General features: G+C 47.1%; 1 protein-coding gene across 1 annotated transcript; it reads left to right on the forward strand.

The window, feature by feature from the left end:
• Window positions 1-3: 3 nt before the first annotated feature.
• Window positions 4-27,899, forward strand: SMC1B (structural maintenance of chromosomes 1B). The gene is made up of 25 exons (XM_072145309.1): window positions 4-185; window positions 3,999-4,187; window positions 4,284-4,396; window positions 4,583-4,786; window positions 12,601-12,839; window positions 14,087-14,345; window positions 14,449-14,589; window positions 14,719-14,801; window positions 15,511-15,718; window positions 15,802-15,987; window positions 16,060-16,239; window positions 17,807-17,953; window positions 18,029-18,166; window positions 18,272-18,388; window positions 19,229-19,335; window positions 19,518-19,659; window positions 20,586-20,731; window positions 21,187-21,340; window positions 21,455-21,553; window positions 23,016-23,172; window positions 25,074-25,228; window positions 25,645-25,796; window positions 26,006-26,075; window positions 26,452-26,562; window positions 27,682-27,899. The coding sequence occupies exons 1-25, from the start codon at window positions 77-79 to the stop codon at window positions 27,772-27,774; spliced, it is 3,699 nt and encodes a 1,232-aa protein (XP_072001410.1). The 5' UTR covers window positions 4-76; the 3' UTR covers window positions 27,775-27,899.

Here is a 27,899-nt window from a genome sequence, read left to right on the forward strand (position 1 = left end):
GGGGGCGTGGTCTTCCTCCTCCGCTGTTTGGCGGGAAACCCGCTGGAAAGTTCCAGACTGCTGTGGCGCCGCCATCATGGGCTTCCTCCATCTCCTCATACTGGAGGACTTTAAGTCCTGGCGCGGGCGGCAGCTCATAGGCCCCTTCAAAAGGTTCAATTGTATAATCGGCCCAAACGGTTCAGGTAAAATAATTGTCACCAGGCCTTGGCCCTGTGTGTGGTCACTGCCCCCGCCATATTGGTACACCCTACAAACTTACCTTATCGTTAGTTTCTACTGGAAAAAATTCTACATTTTTACAATAAACTAACCCCAGGACTGACATGGGGCTGCTGCACGGCGCCCCCTAGGGGCCGGGGCAGTACATTGCGATGGTCCATGCTGGAAAAGGGGGCAAGAACCAGCATCACCTCAATCACAGCACCCAAATATACGAAGAAGGGTGCTTCATGGTGTATATACATATAAGAGGTCGTCCCAAGTTTCACCATTAATCCCTAATAACCATTTTGGGCCGCGTTCACATTTGGCGTTTACATCACGTTTTTAAAACCGCAATACAACGGCCAAGGATCGGAGCTTCACCTCATTTCGCTCTGTTAAAGGGATTTTCTCACAAATTAAAGTAAGCGTGATGCCACACGTGGAGTTTTGAACGCATTTTTGGTCCGTTTTTAAGCAGTCCCTCAAAAAACGCATGCGTATTTGACCAGTTTTAATTACGATAACTGGTAAAACCTGTCAAAAACCACGTGATGGGGCCTAATTTGCTAATCAGTGGGCGCACGGCGCTCACCGATCTCCGTCAGCTCCATAGAGATTAATGGAGCAGAATGGTCAAGTGCGGCCGTCTGCTCCATTAATCTGACGGAGCGACGAGGGGTCCTACAGACCCCTTGCCATCTGTGGGGTTCTCAGCACTGAGACCCCCACTGATCAGCAAGCTAGGCCCTATCCCGTGGATAGGGCCTAACTTTAGTTCATGGGAAAACCCCTTTAACTCGGTCCTGACCTGTCCCCCTGGGGACCTATAAAGTTAAAAGACATCACATATTAGTGATTAGTGAAGTAGCTGGAGCATACGCTACATGGTGCGGCTACTACATGTCCCAGCAGCCTCTCTCCATCCTCCTACCAAGAAATCTACAGTGCCCACTCATCCGCAAAGCCAGATTGTGCGAATGCGCAGTAGCTCTGGCTTCGGAGGCGAGACCGCACATGCGCAGAATCCTACTTCGCAGACGCGTGGGCGCAGCTGGGAGGAGCTGTGCTCTGTAGATTTTGGCTGGTGCCACACGCACCGCTTTGTCTGCGTTTGAAAAACGCAAAGCCGCGCCTATCGCCATAGTCGCCCCGTTTGCTCCAGACTATACATAGTATATGTATAGTCAAAATGACCATCACACACTAGGGAAATAATTTATAATGGTCAAAGCTGGAAAAAATTCCTACCCCCTCCTCTCTATTCCTAATATTGTGGCCCTTGTCCCCCCCCCCCTCATTTTGTGGCCTCATGTCCTCCTCTCATATTGTTTACCCCTGTCCTCTCTCATATTCTTGCCCCTCCTCTTATATTGTGGCCCCTTCCCCTTATATTGTGGTCCCCTGTCCTCTCCTGTTCGGGACATGACGGGACGCTCTCCCAACCGCCTGGGACGGCAGGAGAGTGCAGAAAAACCTGGGACTGTTCTGCCAAATCTGGGACGCTTGGGAGCATTGCAATGCAATTAGGCAAATCTCTCCTTAGCTATCGTATTGCATTTCAAAACACAGTGGGGGTCATTTACTAAGGGCCCGATTCGCGTTTTCCTGACGTGTTAACCGAATATTTCCAATTAGCGACGATTTTCCCTGAATTGCCCCGGGATTTTGTCGCACGTGACCGGATTGTGGCGCTTCGGCGCCGGCACGCACGCAACGGAAATCGGGGGGCGTGGGCGAACGAAAACCTGACGGATTCGGAAAAACCGCCGCATTTAAAAAAAAAAATCTGTCGCGGAGCTTGCACTTACCTTCACTCAGCCCCGCTCGGTGAACTCCAGTGCGTTCCGATGCTTTTTAGCGCAGCAGCGCCACCTGGTGGACGGCGGAGGAACTACCTTAATGAATCCCGGCCGGACCCGAATCTAGAGCAGAGAACGCGCCGCTGGATTGCGAATGGACCGGGTAAGTAAATCTGCCCCAGTGTGAACGCAGCCTTATTGATGAGGAGCTGACTCCTGGGGCCCCCATTGGTCAGATTGTTATCCTGTTCAGTGTAGATAATGGATAACTATAAATCTTCAGACAACCCCGTTAATGGAATTTTCCAGTAACCTGGAAAACCCTCAGGCTGTTTTCACACATTCCGTCTGGAACGGAGAGGGGCTCAGAGGACGAGCGCTCGTTATCGCATGTGATTGGTAGAGAGGAGCAGGACACTAGGGTATAGCAGGGATCTAGGAATACAATGAGAAGGAGTCCTGCTCCTCCCTTCATGGATTTCTCAATGAATTCGCTGTGACTGGAGCGTTCCTGTAAGTTCGGATTCTCCCAGAAAATAGAATAACGTCCTTGTGTTCTGGATAACGTCTTTGCGGCTTAAATCCTCCTGACAGGTTCCCTCTAATAAACTGTGTTAATAAGGGCATTGCCCACTGTTAGTCAACATTTCTGTAAACCTCATTCATATTTGTACCTGGGTATTCCCAAAATTGTGGTGTCCTGAAAATTGTGCCTTGTTCGGCCTAAAACTTGTCACGTGTGGCATAGGGGTCGTCTGTAAGTTGGGTGTCCTTAAGTAGGGGACTGCCCGTACCAGTAGTAGATTATACTATAGAAGATTTGTGCAAGCAGCTTGGGGTTCATTGCCACTCAGACTCCCACCAAACGTTATATTCCCCTGTAGGGTTAATAAAGAGTGTAATCCCTGAAATGCTTGTCCATGTATCACATCTATGGGAATGTAGTTAATCTCCCTCACTATAAAAATCTCCTTCAAATTCATCTGACAATGATCAGAGAAGAGTCGGATTTTACCCAAAATAAGTCACTTTTACACTCAGGTAAAGTGAGGCGCCCCCTGCAGCCTCTAAACATGACTCATCTCAGGCAAAATATGACTCTTCTCTGCTCATTGTCATATCACTTTGGAGGAGGTTTTTTTTTGTAGGTAAACAGGTGAGATTTCACATTAAAGTGGGAATTGGAGAAAAAAAATGTCATTATCCACTTGATGTGGATTAGAGTTTAATGGGGTAAAGTCTGGTGACAGAGGAGTCCCTTTAAGACACTCTTTTGCCTCACTGTTGAAGATGTGACCATTTAATTGTTGTACTATGAATGAAGGGCTGTTTTTAATAACAGAATACCGGTGCTGGGCTTACCAGGACTCCAAGAAGAAACAATGAGTCCTATTAACTACACCCACACACAGTGATTGGCAGTGAGAGTCCTGATTCCCCCCCACACACACACACAATGATTAACAGTGAGAGTCCTGATTAGTCTACTCACACACAGTGATTGGTAGTGAGAGTCCTGGTTACTTTGCCCACACACCGTGATTGACAGTGAGAGTCCCAATTACCCCTCCCACACACAGTGATTGACAGTAAGAGTCCTGATTACTCCGCCCACACATAGTGATTAACAGTGAGAGTCCTGATTACTCCGCCCACACACAGTGATTGATAGTAAGAGTCCTGATTACTCCGCCCACACACAGTGATTGGCAGTAAGAGTCCTGATTACTCCACCCACACACAGTGATTGGCAGTGAGAGTCCTGATTACTCCGCCCACACACAGTGATTGATAGTAAGAGTCCTGATTACTCCGCCCACACACAGTGATTGGCAGTGAGAGTCTCTGTATGTGTGTGGGGGGGTAATCAGGACTCTCACTGTCAATCACTCTATGTGGGCATGTTAATCAAGTATTTCACAGCCAATCACTGTGTGTGGGGGCTGAGTAATCAGTACTCTCACTAAACTACTCTTTTTTTAATCTTTTAAGGAAAATCCAATGTAATGGATGCAGTTAGTTTTGTAATCGGAGAGAAAACCTCCAATCTGAGAGTGAAGAACGTACGAGATCTCATCCACGGTGCAAACACGGGGCATCCCGTGTCCTCCTCCGCCAGCGTGCACCTGGTATACTGCGAGGAGAACGGCGAGGAGAAGACCTTCTCCAGGATCATTGTAGGTGAGGAGATTAGACGTGTATATTGCTCTCTCCTGTCTTACACATCCATCAGTAAATCCATATCTTACATGTAGTAATAGTGACGTCTGTCCTTAGGGAGTTCTTCGGAGTATCGGCTGAACAATAAGCAGGTGGGACGTGCGGCCTACGTGTCAGCGCTGGAAACCATTGGAGTCATTGTAAAGGCCCGGAACTGTCTGGTGTTTCAGGTAAGTATTGGGAAAAGGTGAGATTACTGGGTCGGACAACTCTCCGAATTCAATAAGACCCGTATAGGTTCCTCCAGCTACAATGGAGGCATATAGGTAATAGGAGATTGTGGAAGACAATGGAGGGGGGGGGGGTCATTCACTAGTATGAAGTCCTGGAATCTTGTAATTCATCATCCCATTTAGGGAGAAGTGGAGTCCATCGCCATGAAGAAGCCGAAGGAAAGGACACATCTCTTTGAGCAGATAAGCAACTCCTTAGAATTCGCAGAGGAGTACGAGAAGAAGAAGAAAGTCATGCTCCAGGCCGAGGAAGACGCTCAGTTCAGCTACAACAAGAAGAAGAACGCGCTGGCCGAGAGGAAGCAAGCCAAGCTAGAGAAGGAGGAGGTGGGTGTCCTACTTACCTATCATCTGTATCATTTACTTACCTATCATGTGTATGATATATATACTTACCTATCATCTATATGACCTACATACCTATCAGCTATAAGATCTACTTACTAGAGATGAGCGAACACTAAAATGCTCGGGTACTCGTTATTCGAGACGAACTTTTCCCGATGCTCGAGTGCTCGTCTCGAATAACGAACCCCATTGAAGTCAATGGGAGACTCGAGCATTTTTCAAGGGGACCAAGGCTCTGCACAGGGAAGCTTGGCCAAACACCTGGGAACCTCAGAAAAGGATGGAAACACCACGGAAATGGACAGGAAACAGCAGGGGCAGCATGCATGGATGCCTCTGAGGCTGCTTAATCGCACCATTATGCCAAAATTATGGGCAACAGCATGGCCATGACAGAGTGACAGAATGAAGCTAGATAGCATCTAAAACATCCAATAATTGACCCTGACACTATAGGGGACGGCATGCAGAGGCAGCGGCAGCAGGCTAGAGAGTGTCATGGCGACATACCCTAAATGGACTCAGGCTTCAAACCAATGGGTGGCAGAGAGGAACCAAAGGAGGTGAGCAAGAAGCGCTCAAATAATATCGGTACATGATAAAAGTTTGCCAGTATATTTTGTGGATTACACAGCAGGGTGGCGACAAAGTTAACATGGAAGCCATGAAAACAACCCAAAATTCTGCCTGACACAGCTCGTTTGATAAGGGGACCATGTATGGAGGCAGTGAACTAGTAGTAGATTAAAGGTGCTGCAGTTAAAACTATGTTAGTTGGATCTTGGCATGGAGCTGGCGCTCCGCTGCCAGACGAGCTTTCGCCAATCCAAGCCCCTGTCTATAGGCTACTCCCCAAACAGCACTTCTAAGAACCTTTTGTATAAGATCAAGTGTAGTAGCGTTCTTATAAGTTTAGGATATGGCGGGTGAGGGGAATGTAAACAGATGCGCAAGAAGCGCTGAAATAATATCCCTAAATGGTAAAAGTTTGCAAGTATATTTTGGGGATTACACAGCAGGGTGGCGACAAAGTTAACAACTTTGATGTGGAATGCCCTGTAATAGCTCTTGGGCGGTGTGCCTTTTATCGCCTAGGCTCAGCAGTTTCAGCACCGCCTGCTGTCGCTTAGCGACGGCACTGCTGCTGTGCCTAGAGCTACCGACTGATGGCGCCATGCCCACGGATGGTAATTCGGAGGAGGAGGAGGTGGAGGAGGGGTGGGAGGAGGTATAGTAGGCCTTTGAGACCTGGACCGAGGTAGGCCCCGCAATTCTCTGCGTCGGCAGTATATGACCAGCCCCAGGGTCAGACTCGGTCCCAGCCTGCACCAAGTTAAGTGTAGTAGCGTTCTTATAAGTTTGGGATATGGCGGGTGAGGGGAATGTAAACAGATGCGCAAGAAGCGCATGATGCGCATGGAGCTGGCGTTCCGCTGCCAGGCGAGCTTTCGCCAATCCAAGCCCCTGTCTCTAGGCTACTCCCCAAACAGCACTTCTAAGAACCTTTTGTATAAGATCAAGTGTAGTAGCGTTCTTATAAGTTTAGGATATGCCGGGTGAGGGGAATGTAAACAGATGCGCAAGAAGCGCTGAAATAATATCCCTAAATGGTAAAAGTTTGCCAGTATATTTTGTGGATAACACAGCAGGGTGGCGACAAAGTTAACAACTTTGATGTGGAATCCATGAAAACAACCCAAATTTCTGCCTGACACACCTCGTTTGATAGAGGGACGATGTATGGAGGCAGCTATATGGACGACTTTTGGAGGTAGCAATGGAGACAACGTGTGGAGGCTGCTATGGAGACAATTTAATTTGGATAGTGCCTGTATGTGGCAGTCCCAAGCATTTTTCAAACCAGAGGAGCAGGTAGGTGGCCCTCCAGTAAAATGGGATAGATTGAGTGCCTGTATGTGGCAGTCCCAAAAATGTTTCAAACCAGAGGAGCAGGTAGGTGGCCCTCCAGTAAAATGGAATAGATTGAGTGCCTGTATGTGGCAGTCCCAAAAATTGTTCAAACCAGAGGAGCAGGTAGGTGGCCCTGCAGTAAAATGGAATAGATTGAGTGCCTGTATGTGGCAGTCCCAAAAATTGTTCAAACCAGAGGAGCAGGTAGGTGGCCCTGCAGTAAAATGGAATAGATTGAGTGCCTGTATGTGGCAGTCCCAAAAATGTTTCAAACCAGAGGAGCAGGTAGGTGGCCCTCCAGTAAAATGGAATAGATTGAGTGCCTGTATGTGGCAGTCCCAAAAATTGTTCAAACCAGAGGAGCAGGTAGGTGGCCCTGCAGTAAAATGGAATAGATTGAGTGCCTGTATGTGGCAGTCCCAAAAATTTTTTAAAACAGAGGACCGGGTAGGTGGCCCTCCAGAAAAATGGAATAGATTGAGTGCCTGTATGTGGCACTCACAAAAATTGTTTCAAACAGAGGACCGGGTAGGTGGCCCTCCAGAAAAATTAAATGCATGAAGTACTATAGCAAGAGCCAGTGGGCCCTGTCAAAAAATAGCCATTTTCCTCTGCTTTACTGTACAAAGAGGAGGAGAAGGAGGAAAATGAGGAGGAGGAGGAGGAGTGGATCAATTATTCAGGTTGAGCTTCCTTCACCTGGTGGAGATTGGAAATTCTGAGAAATCCAGCCTTTATTCATTTTAATAAGCGTCAGCCTGTCAGCGCTGTCAGTCGACAGGCGTGTACGCTTATCGGTGATGATGCCACCAGCTGCACTGAAAACCCGCTCGGACAAGACGCTAGCGGCAGGGCAGGCAAGAACCTCCAAGGCGTACAGCGCCAGTTCGTGCCACATGTCCAGCTTTGAAACCCAGTAGTTGTAGGGAGCTGTGTGATCATTTAGGACGATGGTATGGTCAGCTACGTACTCCCTCACCATCTTTCTGTAAAGATCAGCCCTACTCTGCCGAGACTGGGGACAGGTGACAGTGTCTTGCTGGGGTGACATAAAGCTGGCAAAAGCCTTGTAAAGCGTACCCTTGCCAGTGCTGGACAAGCTGCCTGCTCGCCTACTCTCCCTCGCTACTTGTCCCGCAGAACTACGCACTCTGCCGCTAGCGCTGTCAGAAGGGAAATACTGTTTCAGCTTGTGCACCAGGGCCTGCTGGTATTCATGCATTCTCACACTCCTTTCCTCTCCAGGGATGAGAGTGGGAAGATTTTGCTTGTACCGTGGGTCCAGGAGAGTGAACACCCAGTAATCGGTGCTGGAATAAATTCTTTGAACGCGAGGGTCACGGGATAGGCAGCCTAGCATGAAATCTGCCATATGCGCCAGAGTACCAACGCGTAAGAATTCACTCCCCTCACTGGCCTGACTGTCCATTTCCTCCTCCTCCAACTCCTCCAACTCCTCTTCTTCTGCCCATACACGCTGAACAGTGAAGGACTCAACAATGGTCCCCTCTTGTGTCTCGCCAACATTCTCCTCCTCTTCCTCCTCATCCTCCTCCACCTCCACCTCCTCCGATATGCGCTGAGAAACAGACCTCAGGGTGCTTTGGCTATCAACAAGGGAATATTCTTCCCCCGTCTCTTGTGACGAGCGCAAAGCTTCCGACTTCATGCTGACCAGAGAGTTTTTCAACAGGCCAAGCAGCGGGATGGTGAGGCTGATGATGGCGGCATCGCCACTGACCATCTGTGTTGACTCCTCAAAGTTACTCAGCACCTGACAGATATCAGACATCCACGTCCACTCCTCATTGTAGACTTGAGGAAGCTGACTGACCTGACTACCAGTTCTGGTGGAAGTTGACATCTGGCAGTCTACAATCGCTCTGCGCTGCTGGTAAACTCTGGATAACATGGTCAGTGTTGAATTCCACCTCGTGGGCACGTCGCACAACAGTCGGTGAGCGGGCAGTTGGAGGCGGCGCTGCGCTGCCCTGAGAGTGGCAGCATCTGGGCTGGACTTCCTGAAATGCGCACAGATGCGGCGCACCTTCGTGAGCAAATCAGACAGATTGGGGTATGTCTTGAGGAAACGCTGCACTATCAGATTTAACACATGGGCCAGGCATGGCACATGTGTCAGTCTGCCGAGTTGCAGAGCCGCCACCAGGTTACGGCCGTTGTCACACACAACCATTCCCGGCTTGAGGTTCAGCGGTGCCAGCCACAGATCAGTCTGCGCCGTGATGCCCTGTAATAGCTCTTGGGCGGTGTGCCTTTTGTCGCCTAGGCTCAGCAGTTTGAGCACCGCCTGCTGTCGCTTAGCGACGGCACTGCTGCTGTGCCTAGAGCTACCGACTGATGGCGCCGTGCCCACGGATGGTAGTTCGGAGGAGGAGGTGGAGGAGGGGTGGGAGGAGGAGGAGGCATAGTAGGCCTGAAACACCTGGACCGAGGTAGGCCCCGCAATCCTCGGCGTCGGCAGTATATGAGCAGCCCCAGGGTCAGACTCGGTCCCAGCCTCCACCAAGTTAACCCAATGTGCCGTCAGCGATATATAGTGGCCCTGCCCGGCAGCACTCGTCCACGTGTCCGTGGTCAGGTGGACCTTGTCAGAAACGGCGTTGGTCAGGGCACGGATGATGTTGTCTGACACGTGCTGGTGCAGGGCTGGGACGGCACATCGGGAAAAGTAGTGGCGGCTGGGGACCGAATACCGAGGGGCGGCCGCCGCCATGAGGTTGCGAAAGGCCTCGGTCTCTACTAGCCTATAGGGCAGCATCTCCAGGCTAAGCAATCTGGAGATGTGCACATTAAGGGCTTGGGCGTGCGGGTGGGTTGCACTATATTTGCGTTTCCGCTCCAGCGTCTGGGGTATGGAGAGCTGAACGCTGGTGGATGCTGTGGAGGATCGTGGAGGCGACGATGGGGTTTTTGTGGCAGGGTCCTGGGCAGGGGGCTGACTATCAGCTGACACAGGGGAAGGAGCAGTGGTGTGCACGGCCGGAGGTGAACGCGCTTGTTGCCACTGAGTGGGGTGCTTAGCATTCATATGCCTGCGCATACTGGTGGTAGTTAAGCTAGTAGTGGTGGAACCCCTGCTGAGCCTGGTTTGGCAAATGTTGCACACCACAGTCCGTCGGTCATCCGGTGTTTCCTTAAAGAACCTCCACACTTCTGAAGATCTAGCCCTCGCCGCAAGAGCCCTCACCACGGGAGCTTCACTAGTTGACAGTGGCGCTGATGCACCAGCTCTGGCCCTGCCTCTCCGTCTGGCCCCACCACTGCCTCTTCCAACCTGTTCAGGTCGAGGACTCTCCTCCGTCTCAGAAGCACTGTGTTCACCCGGCCTCTCAACCCAGCTTGGGTCTGTCACCTCATCATCCTCCGATCCCTCAGTCTGCTCCCCCCTCGGACTTCCTGCCCTGACAACAACTTCCCCACTGTCTGACAACCGTGTCTCCTCATCGTCGGACACCTCTTTACACACTTCCACTACGTCAAGAAGGTCATCATCACCCACAGACTGTGACTGGTGGAAAACCTGGGCATCGGAAAATTGCTCAGCAGCAACCGGACAAGTGGTTTGTGACTGTGGGAAGGGTCCAGAAAACAGTTCCTCAGAGTATGCCGGTTCAAATGCCAAATTTTCCTGGGAGGGGGCAGACTGGGGGGGAGGAGGCTGAGGTGCAGGAGCTGGAGGAGTGCCGATTTCGGTGACATGGGTGGACTGCGTGGAAGACTGACTGGTGGTGGACAAATTGCTCGAAGCATTGTCAGCAATCCACGACATCACCTGTTCGCACTGTTCTGGCCTCAACAGTGCTCTACCACGAGTCCCAGTAACTTCAGACATGAACCTAGGGAGTGTAGCTCTGCGGCGTTCCCCTGCTCCCTCATCAGCAGGTGGTGTCTCACCCCGCCCAGGACCACGGCCTCTGACCCCTGCAGTAGTTGGACGCCCACGTCCCCGCCCTCGTCCTCTACCCCTAGCCCTCGGGTTAAACATTTTTAAAATGAGAGTTATAACTTTTTTTTTTTTTTACTTCTTTTTGTTTTTTTTGGTGTTTTTTTGTGTTTTTTTTTTTTTTGTGTTTTTTGTTTTTTTTTGAGTTTTTAAAACCAAACAATCCTATCCTATTGCTATGGCTATTTTCTAGCCAAGTATCAAAGGAAGCACACTACTATGCCAGATGAGATGACACTGAGTTATTGCCTAATAGAAATCCAACCCCTACTGAATTTTGCCACTTCGGCCTTTGCTATGGATATGTGCGCCACTAAGCGCAGAACACAGCGGTCGCAAGTCTCACTACAAATTGCTCAGAATTGGCAAGTACATGCACTGCAGAAACTACAGCCACCAGCAGATCAACCAGAAATCAAATATATAGAACGCTACTGTAGGCTTCAAGAAGCTGTTTGTATTCTCCTATGGCTATTTTCTAGCCAAGTATCAAAGGAAGCACAGTACTATGCCGGATGAGATGACACTGAGTTATTGCCTAATAGAAATCCAACCCCTACTGAATTTTGCCACTTCGGTCTTTGCTATGGATATGTGTGCCACTAAGAGCTAAACACAACGGTAGCAAGTCCCCCTGCTAATTCCTCACAAAATGGTAAAAGATGCAAATTAAAATAAAAAAAGTAGAATGTTATTGTAGCCCTAAGAAGGGCTGTTGGGTTCTTTGAGAATCACTCCTGCCTAACAGTAAGCTAATAGAACACCCTAACGCTTTCCCTGACCAGCAGCAGCTCTCTCCCTAGCGGCATCCAGACACAGAATGATCCGAGCAGCGCGGGCAGCGGCTAGTCTATCCCAGGGTCACCTGATCTGGCCAGCCAACCACTGCTATCGACGTGTAAGGGTACCACGTCATGCTGGGTGGAGTGCAGAGTCTCCTGGCTTGTGATTGGCTCTGTTTCTGGCCGCCAAAAAGCAAAACGGCGGGAGCTGCCATTTTCTCGAGCGGGCGAAGTATTCGTCCGAGTAACGAGCAGTTTCGAGTACCCTAATGCTCGACCGAGCATCAAGCTCGGACGAGCATGTTCGCTCATCTCTACTACTTACCTATATTCTATGTGATCTACTTACCTATCATCTATATGATTTACTTACCTATCATGTGTATGATATATATACTTACCTATCATCTATATGATTTACTTATCTATCATCTACATGATCTACTTACCTATAGTCTATGTAATCTACTTACCAATCATCTATATGATATATATACTGTACTTACCTATCATCTATATGCTCTACTTACCAATCATCTATATGATATATATACTGTACTTACCTATCATCTATATGCTCTACTTACCAATCATCTATATGATATATTTACTAAATAATCTATATGACTACTTACCAATCATCTATATTATCAATTTATCAATGATTGACTTACCTATCATCTATATGTCCTTGTTATCAATCAGCTACATAATCTACTTACTTATCAACTATCTGATCTACTTACCTATCATCTATATGATATGCATACTTACCTATCATCTGTTTAACAACCTATCTACTTAATCATCTATAATATGAACTACTTACCTATCAGCTATAAGATCTTCTTACTTATAGTCTATTTGATTTACTTACCAATCATCTGTGTGATCTACTTACCAATCATCTATATAATCTATACAATCTACTTGCTTATATATGATATATCCTTTGATATACATTGAGTATAGGAAATAAGGGTCTGGGGTCTCAGTGCTAGGATAGTACAGGGATGTATAGCGGAGAAGTAACCAGAGGGGGGAGGAGACTGATTCTCTCCAGAGCCACCTCCCAGCAACACCAATGGGAACAAATTATTTAGAATTTTTTGTCCCCCTCTTTGTAATATCTTCAGGCCGACACGTACAAGAAACTACAACAACAAGTACGTGACAGTAAAGTTCGTCTCCAGCTCTTCCAGCTTTACTACAACGAGATTAAACTGGAGTCTTTGCTGAGGAACCTGGAAGGGAAACAGGACGATACAAACAGCCAGAAAGAGCAACTCACACAATGCGAATCTGAACTGAAGGCAGCGAAGAAGGATCTAGGGAGGACGAGCCGGGAACTTCAGCAGATCGAGAAAGAGATAAAGTAAGTGCTGGGGAAATGGACATTACCTCTTGTTACAATACACACAGATTATATTGAGCGTTCACTGCAGATATGGTCTCAGAGAAGTGTTGGAGAACAATACAAATACAATGGGGCAGATTTACTTACCCGGTCCATTCGCGATCCAGCGGCGTGTTTTGTGCGGTGGATTCGGGTCCGGCCGGGATTCACTAAGGTAGTTCCTCCGACGTCCACCAGGTGGTGCTGCTGCGCTGAATTTCCCCGAAATGCACTCAAGTTCACCGGCCTATTCCTAGTGAAGGTAAGTGCAAGTTTCGTGACACTTTTTTTTTTTTTTTTAAATGTGGCGGTTTTTCCGAATCCGTTGGGATTTCGTTCGGCCAAGAACCCCCCACCCCACCCCTCACCCCGCATTTCCGTTGCGTGCATGCCAGCGCCGATGCGCCAAAATCCAATGGCGTGCGCCAAAATCCCGGGGCAATTCAGGGGAAATCGGCGCAATACGGAAATATTCGGGTAACACATCGGGAAACTGCGAATCGGGCCCTTAGTAAATGACCCCCAATGTACCGTATTTTTCGGCCTATAAGGCGCACTGGAGTATAAGGCGCAGGATCAGATGCAGTACCTAAAAATGACCAGCAGGTGGCAGACCTGTGCACAGTTCAACCCAGCTACACTTCCCGGGAAACTTGTCTTCAGCGTGTCAGAGAGCTCCGATCTCCGAGGTATGGGCTGCTGGGGGTTAATGCAGGGTGATGCAGCAGGGGTTAAGCCCCTTCTCCTTCCCTCCTCAGCCAGGGTGTTATTCCTGTGGGGTTCCCTGTGGCTCCTTCTCTTTCCCCTGTTACAGGGCTGTCAGGTATGGGGGATTGTTTACTGATGATGATGATTGCCTCGTGGTCGGCACTATGGCGGCTCCGGTCTGTCCGTGCTAGGGGAGGGCAGGATGGGCACAATGTTAGTTGTGGTGCCAGGGCACCTCAGGAGCCAGGGACCCTGTATACTGTGTGGGAAGGTGCAGGAAATTTTTGGGGAGCTATTAAACACTGGTAAATGTACAGTACATCTTGTCTGTAGTACATTTCTGTATAAGTTCATATATAAGGCGCACTGGCCTTTGATTTCTGAGAAAATTAAAGGATTTTTGGTGCGCCTTATAGGCCGAAAAATATGGTATTCTATATCCTGTAATTAATGCATTACTAGAAGTCACATCCCCTCAATAAACAATATATAACAATAAATTGATTTTGTTTTTTAAGAACTCAAGAAATCTCACTGAATAACTTGAGACCCCAGTACATCAAAGCCAAAGAAAACACCTCCCATCACATCAAGAAATCAGAGACTACGAAATCTTCCTTGAAGAACAACGAGAAACGCTGCAACAAACTGGAGCAGGAGATCTCGGAGCTGGAGATGGAGATCAGCGCGGTGCAGGAGGCCTGGACGGAGTTCGAGAGGAAGGTGGAAGAGGATCAGGCCAGGAGACAGACTGATGTAGACCTAGAACAAAGTCAGGTAATAGAAGAAGCCATGAAGTACAAGGCGAAGTTATATAGACAGGGGCCAATCCCGTAGATTGCATAGGATCCTATACAACTCACAAAGGCTGCCGTTCCAGCTAGAACAGTACAGGACGCTGAAGGACGCGGCCCGGAAGAAGAGCGCCGTCTTACAGCAACAATTAGAAAAGCTTCACTGGGAACAGAAAGCGAACCAAGAGAAGCTGATCATAGACCAGAGGAGGCAGAAGGAGATCCAGGTAAGGACAACAAGTACCGGCCCGGAAGCAGCTCCGCAATTGAGCGTACATCCGGCAGACGTAAACAGACCGAGCCCTGACCATGGGAATCCGGACAATGTCCATGAGTTTTTGTGTTTTTATCTGCAGGGGAGTAAGAAGTGTGTGGAGGAACAGATCGAAGATTACCACAGACGTATCGGAAAGTTGGAAGATTACATTAACACTTGCATGTACGTATTCCAGCAGCATTTGGGGGATGCACATGCTCAGCTGTTCACCAACAGACCCTCAGCCAATAGAAATAGCTATACGCCATGCTTGTCAGGACTGGAGCAGAGTTGTAGACATGAGAAGTATTTAGTAGGACAAAGAACCTGTGATAGCAAAAAGTGGCAACTTACAGATCTGGGGCAAGAGGTCCGATTGCTGGGATCCTGTAGATCATAAGATCATGCGCCCGATATCCTGCATGTGTTGCTTCCCCGCTCAGGTTCACCATCTTCTTCCTGGGGCATGTAAGTGCATTGGTTGCTACACAATTTGAATATTAAATTACGTGCTCAGTCTGAATCAGTCGGATCGTCCGACGGCCCACATCCCGATTTCTGTCGCACGAACGCTGCGCCAAAATCCGACACAATTGCCTTCTAAATAGCTTTCACAGCGGAGCAGATGTCGAAAATTTCCAAAATCCGACGAAAGTGCATTCCACGGACCCTTACTAAATAAGCCCCGGTATATATTTTTACAAAAGGTTTTAATTTTTTTAAAAAACTTTATAAAACCTGTAAAATGTTGTATAACCACAGTTGTATTGACCCAAGGGATTAAGGGGAGGTGTTATTTGGAGCGCACAGTGGAAGCCTTAAAGCAGGGCCCGCAAGAAAAATGCATCTGTACGCATAAAATGTTATGGATTGTCCTATGTTTGTCTTACAGTAAGGCTCTGGATGAGAACAGGAGCCACGAGGAGAAACTTGCCCACGAAATCGAAACCGGAAAGCAGAGGATGTCCGAGGTCAACGAAGAACTGAACGAGACGGTAAGCGAACTGCAGAACGCCCGCATCGATTACCACGAGGGAAGCCGGCAGAAGCGGAAAGCCGAAATCCTGGAGAGCCTGAAGAGGATGTACCCGGATTCTGTGGTAACAAACCGATGACGTGTTTCCTATAGTAAAGTTTCCTCATTGTTCCAAAATTCTAAATTGTAACTTATCTTTACATACAGTTCGGCCGGTTATTTGAGCTCTGCCATCCCATTCATAAAAAATACCAGCTCGCCGCCACCAAAGTTTTCGGCAAATACATGAACTCCATCGTGGTGTCTGCCGAGAAGGTGGCGAGAGATTGCATCCGCTTCCTGAAAGAGGAGAGGGCAGAGCCGGAGACCTTCCTGGCTTTGGACTACCTGGAGGTAAGTGTTCACATCCGTGACCTCGTATAGTGATAGGATCCTATAACAGAAGCTTCTGCTTCCACTTCACAGATGAAACCCATCAACGAAAAGCTCCGGGAGATAAAAGGGGCGAAAATGATGATGGACGTGGTGCAGTGCGCCAGCGCCTCCCTGAAGAAGGTCATACAGTTTGTGTGCGGCAACGGGCTGGTGTGCGAGACGGTGAAGGAAGCTAAGCACATTGCCTTTGACGGACCCCAAAGAATTAAGGTAAGTGGCAGTAGTGACACATCACAACTGCCAGCACACACCCCAATCACCAGAATTGGGGTCTCATGATCCATGCCTTAAGGGGTTTCCCCACGAAGACAAGTTAGGCCCTATCCTTGGGGTAGGGCCTAACTTGCTGATCAGTAGGGATCTCAGTGCTGAGACCCCCAAAAGATTGCGAAAACGAGGGGTCCGATCGACACTCCTCAGAGTAATGGAGCAGTACGGTCATGCACGGACGTCTGCTCCATTACTCTCATGGAGCGACGAGAGGTCGGTCGGACCCCTCGTTTTCGCGATATGCGGGGGTCTCAGCACTGAAACCCCTTTAAAGGAAAATAAATCAGAATCCGTCATGATAAACCAGGGACATTACTCATAGATCCAGGCACCGTGGCTGTGATAATCTTCTTATATTACTTATCCATGGCCTCCTTCCTTCTAAAATCAACTTTTATAATGACACTAATGAGCCTAGAATGTTACCAGAGCCTCTCTGTGCTGCGGCGATAAAGAGCAGGTCCCCCATTCCATGCACTTCCTGCTGCTGCTAGATAACACAGGCAGAGCAAATGGTAGACCCGCTCTGCTCATTGTAATAGCCTACGTATCTGCAGCACTTAGGCAATCTGGTAAGGCTGCCAGAGGCCCTCAGGCTCGTTAGCATAATTTTAAAAGTTGATTTTAGAATGAAGGAGGCCATGGATAAAACATATAAGAAGATACCACTGTCCTGGTGCCTGGATCTATGAGTAATGTCCTTGGTTTATCATGATGGATTTTGATGGTAGATTTCCTTTGAATGGAGGGTCTGTCAAGTATGGTACTTATTAACATGAAACCTGTCCAGGTTTTATCCCACTAAACTCGCAGCCCCCTCTGGTCAGGGATGAAATGTCCTTTCTAGAAGTCCCTCTTTTATGTGAAATTTCAACCATTTACCTATAAGTATTGTCCTCCAAAGACATGTGACAATGAGCAGAGAAGAGTCATATTTCATCTCAGATGAGTCACATTTAGAGGCTGCAGCAGAAGGGTCACTCCAGAAGCCACTGTCTTCAGGTCTATAGCACCTAGAAACCTGCTGCAGCTGGTGTCATATTAAAGAAAGGAATCTCATCTTTCAGATCACATCAGGCTGATTTTATATGGTTTTATAGAAGATACAGGTAGTTAAAAAAGCTGAAATTGGAGCTTTATCTGAAGCTCACATTTCTAACTGTGTCTTTAACTGCCTGTATCTCCGGTTCTGTATCTCCCAGAACCACAGGCCTGATGTGATGAGATTCTTATCTTACATATGACACCACCAGCATGTTTCTAGCTGCCATAGAACAGAACATAGGGGCGTCTGAAGTGACACTTTAGTGCAGCCACTAAACTTGACTCATCTCAGTTAAAATATGACTCTTCTCTGACTCGTTTTTTTTACAAAAGAGGCAATACTAGAAAGGACATTTTATCCCCTACCTGAGGGTCTGGTAAAATCTGGAGACTGGTTTCCTTTGAGTGTAGCATAATAAAAAAAAATCAAGTGCTATAAATAGGATTTATCTTTCCGGTTTAGACGGTTTCTCTAGACGGAACGTTATTCCTGAAATCCGGGGTAATATCCGGGGGTTCGTGCGATTTACGGTTCAAGGCGAAGCGCTGGGATGAGAAGGAGATCAACGAATTAAAGGAGAAGAAGGATTCCCTGATGAGCGAGCTGAAGGTTGTGCGGTGGTTTTTTTTGTTATCATCTTAGTAAATTTTGGGCTTTTATTTCAATTTTTCGGTTTTAACTTAGGAACTGATGAAGATCAGGAGGAAGGAGAGTGACCTGAAGCAGCTGGAGGCGCAGATCCAGGGGACACAGACCCGTCTCAAGTACTCGCAGAGCGAACTGGACCTCATCAAGAAGAAACATCTCGCCAGCTGCTTCGCGGTAATAGAATATAGAACATTGTATGTAAGGGGGGGGGGGGGGGGGGCTTAAAGGGATTCTCCACTTTCATCAAAAAACCCCTTTAATATTCTGTTTCTTATGCAGGAAAGGTCCAGACTAGACAGTGAGTTCTCCAACATGGCGTCACACATCACAATGCTGGAGGAGGAACTGGAAAGGAGAAGGACGGAGATAGAAAAGCTACAGGAACAGATGAACAAGGTCAGTAACTATGTATCGGCATTAGACTCTACCAGGACCGATACTTAGCACTGTATACAGTTCAATAGAGAGAGCACAGCAGTGTGAGGACAACCCCCCCCACCCCCACCCCCACACACACACAAACACAGTGCAATCCTGGAATTTATTATCCACCTACCACCGTCCTGCTGCTACTAACATCATACACAAAGGTATCATTATACACCTGTCACCATCTAATACTTACTGCACAGAGCACAGAAGGGTGAGTACACTTTCCCAAGCTTGGAAAATAAATCTATATTTCACAGTCCTGCTGCTACTAACATAATAATAATAATAATAATTCCTTTATTTATATAGCGCACACAGATTATACATCATAAACAAACATCATACACAAAAGTATGGTAACACATTTCTCCCAGGACAATACCTAACACTGGCTGAAGAAAGAACAGAGCGCAGCAGTGTCAGGACATGCCCCGAGCTACAATGCTGGAATATAAATCCATATTGCGCAGTCCTGCCGCTTCTTACAACTTACACATAGGTATGATTACACAGTTCTTCAGGGACAACACATAATACTGTCTGCACTGAGCACAGCAGTGTGAGGACACAACCCCAGCTACAATCCTGGAATATAAATTCATATTTCACAGCCCTGCTGCTACTAACTTCATACACAATGGTCTGATTATACATCTGTCCAGGGACAATACCTAACACTGTCTGCAGAGAGCACAGCAGTGTGAGGATACGACCCCCGTGCACTTGAAGAAGCCACAATAGTAACATAGAGGAGAATGAATGTGGTGCGTTCATACTGAAAATTTTTATGAATTTTTTTTTAAGGTGGAGGATGAGGTTTTCAAAAACTTCTGTGAAGAGATTGGTGTGCAGAACATCCGGGACTACGAGGAGGAATACGTGAAGCAGCATCAGGAGACTGATAAGAAGAGGTCAAGTATCTGCAGATGACATTGTATTGATACACAGGGTATAGCAGCTCCAGCTGAGCATGCATGTGTATGCAGAAGGAGAAGGGAGTAGCTGTCAGCCATTCAACTATGCAAAATGTAGTCCAGTGTTTAGTTGCTATTGATGGCATTATGTCCTCCATTCATTTTATCCTGTCTTGCAGGCTGGAATATGAAAATCAGAAAACACGATTGGAAATTCAGCTGGAATACAGCCGGGGACAGGTGAGGAAGGAGGCGGAGAAGATGTCCAAGCTACAGGAGGCTGTGCGCAAGGAGGAAGAGGAGATAAAGAGTCTGAAGAAGGTACAAGCCGCCCCCTTACTATCCTGGCAGGGAACTGGGGGAATATTAGCTGTTCCCATCTCCTACGGCTATAACATGGAAAGGTAAATTCTGGTTTCCTCCACAACGTGGAAGGCACCAGGATTTGTGAGAGAAGCCTCTGTGCTGGCCAGAAATGAGAGGATAGTAATATTCCTGGGGTTTTCCACTTTACCTAAGTCCACACAGTCATATTCCAGGACTGGAAGCTTGCCCTAACCCTGCTGTGCTCTCAGCGCTTTGCATCAAACTGCTCCACAGCCCATTTTCTCTGCTCTGAGTGTCGTAGTATTAAACTAGACCCCTGCTAAAGCTTTATCTCAGGTCAGAGGGGAGGGGCTCAATGCATAGAACAGAGAGCACAGCAGTGTGAGGAAACTCCCTTGCCCAGTATATATGAAAACGGCTAAAATAGTGGAATTTAAACCCATATTCTCTGATATGAGTGTAGTATTCAACCAGTTGCCTGCTAGAGCTTTTACTCTCAGAGATGAGGAACTCAGTGCAAAGAACAGAGAGCACAGCTGTGTGAGGATACACTTCCCCCAGTGTATTTGAAGAAGCTAAAATCCTGAAATATAAACCCATTTTGTGTCCTCTGTTGTAGTATTCAACCAGACGCCTGCTACAGCTTTTAATAATAATAATAATAATAATTCAGATCGGATGGGAGGTGCTCAATGCACAGAACAGAGAGCACAGCAGTGTGAGAACACATTCATCCTGTGCATTGGAAGAAGCTAAAATCCTGAACATAAACACATTTTTTTACCCTCCTTATTACACATTTGCTTACAGATTCCCTTTGATTGGTTTTTAACACGTTTTTACGCCAAATTTGTTGATCCTACAGCACTAGAGACATTTTACGTTTTCCTTTGCGTAATTAATGGACTCGTCTCACGTAGGAGGAGCAAAGGATCCGCTACACGGTGGACGAAGTATTAACCGAACAGCAGGCGCTCAAAAACCTGCTGACCCTGAAAAAGTCAGAGGTGCGAGAGGCTCAGGTGTTGGTGGAGGAAATACGGAAGAAGCTCCTGAGTATAAACAGGTATGAAATGGATCCCGTGTAGTCACGCGGTACACCTAAGGCTCACAAGTGGTGGGGTGAGGGTGCACTATAATCAGATTTACCAGGCAAAGGTGACTTTGCATGTCAGGAAAGGTCAGAGGCCCAAACCCTGGAGCAGTGGGCACCCTTACTGAACAGAAAGCAGACAGCGCCACTCTCTGTGTAGTGGTCAGACCTGAATACTGCAAATCAGCCCTTATTCATTTGAATGGAACTAAGCTGCAATGACTCGGTTCAGCCACTACAATGAGAATGGAGCTGTCTGCTGCCTGCCCCATTCTCTATGTGTTCTTGCTAAGAATATCTGTTCTATTTGGGGACATCAGACCCCCCAGAATCTGATACAGAGGATCTATCTCCCATTAAATAGGAAGATTTCTGCCTATCACTGTCCTTCTCATCATTGCATGTGCGTGTCTATATGTCTCCTGCAGAGAAGTGGGCAAGAAGCAGAAGGAGGCGATGGTGGTGGAAAGCCGCATAGAACAGAAGAGACTGGAGAGACACAACCTCCTCCTGGATTGTAAGGTGCAGAATATGCAGGTCCACCTCCTCGCCGGCTCCTTGGATGATATTACCGAAATTGAGGTAACTTGCCGGGATCAAATCCGAAATGATAAAATCGGATTGATTTGAGTCCATCCTATGTGTTACAAGTGGTGACAGAGCTGCAAAGAGCGTCGCTGTTGTTGTATATTTCAGCTGGAGACGGAGAGCGAAAGCACCTCGGCCACCGCCGACATCTACGAGAGAGAGAGGAACATTCACATCGACTACAGTGACCTGCCTGATGACTTAAAGGTAAAGTATAATACAGTAGACGGGGCCTGCAGATTCCCATCGAACCCCTAGTATTGGTTTAACCCCTTTCCGACATGTGAAGTATCTGTATGCTGCAGGTGTATGGAGGGGGCTCCCGGGCTGAGCCCTCTTCGTACAAGGTGGGTATTTGCTGCATATTATTACAATTATAATAACAATCTTTTAATTCCATCAAATTCCACAGCACTCTACAAATCATAGGGGACAGCGCTTTACAAATCATGAGCTCTGATCACAAGAGCTTACAGTCAATAAGGATGAAGGCATATTGCACAAAATACCCACTGCTAACACCCACGATAGGTGGTAACCCTCTGCCTTCGACAGTCAAAAGCTTGGGCCCTGTGGGTGGCACCATCTTGGCTGAGATGGTCGCTCCCAGTGATGTCATGGGGAAGAGGTTATCTGTTGCCATAACAGCCTCGTGTCTTCGTAAGACCTGAAGCTGTGTAGCTACACAGCATGTTACAATGTGGCAGGGGCACATTGTGATAGATGATATGTAAAATCCCCATATACTGTTATACTGTAGTATGTCAGTATATGGTAGGATCAATCAGACAACCAAGGGTTAAAGTACCCTAGAAAGTCTGCAAAATAGGAAAAAAAATTATTTTTAAAGTTAATGCCCAAATGTCTGAAACACCACATTTTCAACATTTTGCAACATTTTAATATTTAATAAAAAATTATCAAATGGTCTCACAGTCCTGAGTATGGTAGCAAAGAAAACGTCAGCAAATCCCGCAAAAGATTACACCTCAGGCGGCTCCATACACAGAAGTATTAAAAAATTATTAGCATCAGAAGATGGATGAAAAGAAGAAATTTTTTTCAAAAGGTTTTAAATATATTGAAAATCAATAAAACCTATTATAAATTTAGTCCCTATGATCGTATCAGCCCAAAGAATAAAGGAGACCTGTCATTTGGGGCACACAGCGAAAGCCGGAAAATCCAAGCCCACAAGCAAATGTGTTTTTTGACCAATTTCAATACATTTGGTATCTTTTTTACCACTTCCCAGTACACGGCATGGAATAATAAATTCTGTCACTACAAAGTGCAATTTGTTACACAGAAAGCAAGCCCTCACACAGCTCTTTACATAGGAAAATGTCAAATTTATTGATTTTTTTTTAATTTTTATTGAAAACATCATTTTTATTAAGTTTAAAAAAGAAACGACGATGACAGTGGGGAAAAAAAAAAATAACGAAGAAGTGTCTGGTCATCAAGGGGATCAGCACCAGACAGTGATGGGTGCGGAATCCATGACGGATGTCATACTAATATGGAGATAAGATTGATTACATTAAAGGTGTTTGTTTATTTAAAGGGGTCGTCTCCCCGGGACAGGACAATGGACAGTGTAAAAAATAGGGGCATTTTATTATATGAATAAACATTCTAATAACATTTCACCCGTTTCATGTCACAGAACCTGAGGACAGAGAATGAAATCTCCGCCGAACTGATGAAAATGCGCCAAGAATGTATCGCCCACGAGAACAACCTCCTGAAGACCAGCGCCCCCAACCTAAAAGCCATAGAGCGACTCCAGAACGTCAGCGAAAAGTTCCAGGACACTGCGGATGGTAACACACCCCAGGGCGCTGTTATACGCGACTCTCTATCTCTAGTGACTCCTATTTTACACAATATCCATGCAAGTCCATGTCCGACCCTTTGATGGGCCTTGTTACATGTGTAAGAGATGATATGATAGGAGAAGAGATCCTTGTGCAGTAGTGTTAGACATCAGTGTGTGATGAACAGGGGTCCAATCCCCTAAATATCAAGGAACAGCCTTGTGTACAGATGTGAGGTCGTGCCTTGATACACACTGATCTTTGGGGTCTCACTGACGATGGGGCTTCATTCTTAGGGTACATTCACACAGCGGTATGCCCGCCGTGCGGACATACCGCCGTGTGCTGGAGAGGAGGAGGAGGTGACCCCTCCTCCCTCCATAGATAATAGCGGCGCACGGCCGCACACACGCCGAAAGATAGAGCATGCTCTATCTTTTTGCGTTGTGCGGCCTGGATCCCCGCCGTGCCGCTATTGCCGTCTATGGGAACGTACAAGCGGCCGCAAATTTGCGGCCGCATGTACGTCCCCGCAGACAGCCATGTGAATGTGCCCTTACAGACATCCATCAACTACTCAAATCGTCTGCCATATCCCTGTGATGTGTCTGATGATGATTTATGATCTGGTTTTTCCATATAGAGGGCTGATAATGATCTATCCTTTGCTGTAGACTGGAGGGGCAGAGCTCCAGTGATCACACATTGCTTAGTAGCTGAGCTGCAGTACTCCAGTAAGGCCACTAGATGGGGCTTTCTGCTTCTGGAATACTAGAGCATACAGTACCGACACCAGAAACTCCCAATATCAGGTACTTGGTTTTAGACCATCATTAAAGGGGTTATCCGGTTGTTAAAAATTACTTATGGCCGGACTGGGGTGGGCTATTTAAAAATAATAAACAAGTACTTACCTCCTCCGGCGCCGCCGATGACCTGCGCCGCGGCCCGTTTGATCCGTGCAACTTTTTGTTTTCAGGGGCACAGAAGCTGCGCACAGGGAACTTCCGGTCCGCGATGTGGCCGGCTCCTCCCATCTGTAACTATCTCTCAGCGTTGTAAGGGCTGGGAGTTGGTGTCGGATGGGAGCTTCCGGCCGTCCCTTGTAATTAAACCGACGCACAGAGGAGACGGACCGCGGTGCAGCCCTAAGTAATTTTTAACACCCGGATAACCCCTTTAATGTCACCATGATCTATCCTAAGGATAGGCCTTCCATATTCTGGAAAGACATTGAAAGGGATTGTGCCAAGTTTGATTGTTATCCCCTCTCCACAGAGTAAGGGATAATAATTTCTTTTCTTTTAAATACATTTTTATTATGTGATTAACATGTGTAATACACGTCCAAACATTTCTGTACATGCATTTAATTTCTTATCAGTCTTTGACATTACAGGATTTTTTTGTAGGGATAACAATTTGACTACTTGGACCCCTGTGGTGTTTTCGTGATCTGTGGGGGTTCAAATAACTGATATGATTGTTATCTTCTATTCTGTGGTTAGGGGGGATAACAATTAAACTTGGTCCATTATCCTTGAAAGGGGTTTTCAGTTCTCCAGACGGATGTGATTAGTGGGGGGGCTATAGAGTGGACCTGACCAGAAGGTGGAGGCTTTGTCCTTTGTATAGTGGCCAAGTTAGGGAACTACAACTGAGCTCAGTTCAAATAATTAGGAGCAGGGGCGCAGTACCACAACCTGGCCACAATACAGTGGACGGAGCCTTCTTATTCTGCTTAATGGCTGCCTGCCTCGGTGTTGGATAACGATGACCTTCTACTATGGGGCGAACACCTGTAAGGACATTGTATGAAGAAAATCCCCTTTAAATGTAGATGTGAGAGTGTTCATGATCCGCCGCCGCCATGTTACAGCGCCATGTCCTGTCTATTTCTCCCGTAGCGTTTGAGGCCAGCAGGAGGAAGGCGAGTCTGTGTAGGAGGGAGTATGAGCAGGTGAAGCGCAGGAGATATGAGCTTTTTAGCCAGTGTTTTGAGCATGTGTCAGTAGCTATCGATGAGATCTACAAGAAGCTCTGCAGAAACGCCAGCGCCCAGGTGTGCCTCCATGTGCCCGTATGTCACTGTGTGCGGATGATGGGGAGTGGGACACTCACACTCCCTGAGCAGGATACAGACTGCCCTCATCTACAGTCCTGAGTGGTAAAGCCTCAGGGGATGAGAATGGGGACTCCATATGTTGTATAGGGGAAGCTTAGAACATAGCCCCCTTATATGTGTTACACTCTATGAGATCACATACAGCCCGTGCACAGGGGACATCATACATCCCCAAATCCATCCAGACCCCATACACAGTGGTCAAAGATTTAACCTTATCACTGGAGCCTGCAGGTCCTATTCCCCATCAACACAGAGGGTCATGTCATTTACAGACTAGCGCAAACACAACATAAAGCATCTGGTACCTACCTGTTAGACATTCACGCGTCTTTGTGGTTTTCTCCCCTTAGGCCTTTCTCAGTCCTGAGAATCCGGAGGAGCCCTATCTGGACGGGATCGGGTATAACTGTGTGGCCCCCGGGAAGCGCTTTATGCCGATGGACAACCTGTCCGGAGGAGAGAAATCTGTGGCGGCACTTGCCCTGGTGTTTGCAATTCACAGGTAGGACACACCTGGTGACGCCACTAGAGGGAGCCACATCACACTGCTTATACATTGAACTCTGTATGCAGGGAGCTCCCCCTAGTGGTGACTGCAGACAGAACATTTTGCTTTTGTCTATAGCAAGGATTTACTGCCTTGTACGACAAAAACTGAGCATTAACCTCTTGCTGTACAGTAACACTGACACCCCCCATTTTGGTCTGTAGCTTCCGTCCTGCGCCTTTCTTCATCCTAGATGAAGTGGATGCGGCTCTGGACAACAGCAACATTGGTAAAGTAAGTAACAAGATCTTTCTGTAGTTATCACCGTACAGGTATTATGTATGGAGAGATGTGTAATCATAGCTTTGTGATAGTAGCCTCAGGACTGTGAAATAAGGATTAATATTTTAGGATTGTAATGTGTCCTCACACTGCTGTGCTCTTAGCTCTCTGCAGGCAGTGGAAGGTATTGTTCCTGGAGAGGTGTGTAATCATAGCTTTGTGTATGTTGTTAGTAGCAGCAGGACTATGAAATGTGGCTTTGTGTTCCAGGATTGTAATATGTCTTTACACTGCTGTGCTCTGTGCCCTGTCTATTCAGCTATTCCACACTCTCTTGTCTCTGTTCTAATTAAAAGCTATAGCATTCCTCCACTGTGCATCTCTGCAGGTGACAAGTTACATCAGGGAGCAGTCCCGGGAGCAGTTTCAGATAGTGGTGATTTCCCTGAAGGAGGAGTTTTACTCCAAGGCCGATGCACTTATCGGAGTCTGTACCGAGGTAAGAACAGTTCTGCACAAATATCACCTGAACAGCCTCACAATACACACCTCAGCTGTTACAGAACCTCATAATACACACCTCAGCTGCTACAGAACCTCATAATACACACCTCAGCTGCTACAGAGGATCATAATACACACCTCAGCTGCTGCAAAACATTATTATACACACCTCAGCTGCTGCAGAACCTCATAATAAACACATCAGCTGCTGCAGAATATCATAATACACTCCTCCCCTGCTGCAGAACATCATAATACACACCTCAGCTGCCGCAGAACATCATAATACACACCTCAGCTGCTGCAGAATATCATAATACACACCTCAGCTGTTACAGAACCTCATAATACACACCTCAGCTGCTACAGAGGATCATAATACACACCTCAGCTGCTGCAAAACATTATTATACACACCTCAGCTGCTGCAGAACCTCATAATAAACACATCAGCTGCTGCAGAATATCATAATACACTCCTCCCCTGCTGCAGAACATCATAATACACACCTCAGCTGCCGCAGAACATCATAATACACACCTCAGCTGCTGCAGAATATCATAATACACACCTCAGCTGCTGCAGAACATCATAATACACACCTCAGCTGCTGCAGAACATCATAATACACACCTCAGCTGCTGCAGAACATTATAATACACACTTCAGCTGCTGCAGAACATCATAATACACACCTCAGCTGCTGCACAACATCATAATACACACCTCAGCTGCTGCAGAATATCATAATACACACCTCAGCTGCTGCAGAACATCATAATACACACCTCAGCTGCTGCAGAACTGCATAATACGCACCTCAACTGCTGCAGAATATCATAATACGCACCTCAACTGCTGCAGAACTTCATAATACACCCCTCAGCTGCTGCAGAGGATCATAATACACACTTCAGCTTCTGCAGAACATCATAATACACACCTCAGCTGCTGCAGAACCTCATAATACACACCTCAGCTACTGCAAAACATAATACACCAGCTGTGGCAGAATATCATAAAACACACCTCAGTTGCAGCAGAATATCATAATACACACCTCAGCTGCTGCAGAACATCATAATACACACCTGATGTTTTCTGTCTCCGCAGCAGGAGGAATTGGCCAGCCAGGTCCTGACCCTGGATCTTACTGCGTATGAAGATGATGAGGAGGATGAAGAAGACTCGGCCAAGAATCCATGAGACCTGATCCTCCTGTGTTATACACGTTACACACGTGATTGGTTTATATGTTTTTGCACTTGGGACGTGGGAAGGAGATCTTCCTCTTCCTCTGTTACATACATTTATTAAGTTGTGATTTTTAT

The sequence above is a fragment of the Engystomops pustulosus genome, chromosome 4 (genome assembly GCF_040894005.1).
Source record: "Engystomops pustulosus chromosome 4, aEngPut4.maternal, whole genome shotgun sequence".
Classification (NCBI taxonomy): domain Eukaryota; kingdom Metazoa; phylum Chordata; class Amphibia; order Anura; family Leptodactylidae; genus Engystomops; species Engystomops pustulosus.

Bases quoted from the DNA above. Each gene is read 5' to 3' on its own strand.
- SMC1B (XM_072145309.1), top strand. From the start codon at position 77: ATGGGCTTCCTCCATCTCCTCATACTGGAGGACTTTAAGTCCTGGCGC. The intron at 15,988-16,059 runs GTAAGTGTTCAC...TCCACTTCACAG, and splicing joins TGGCTTTGGACTACCTGGAG to ATGAAACCCATCAACGAAAA. The intron at 19,660-20,585 runs GTACAAGCCGCC...CGTCTCACGTAG, and splicing joins AGATAAAGAGTCTGAAGAAG to GAGGAGCAAAGGATCCGCTA.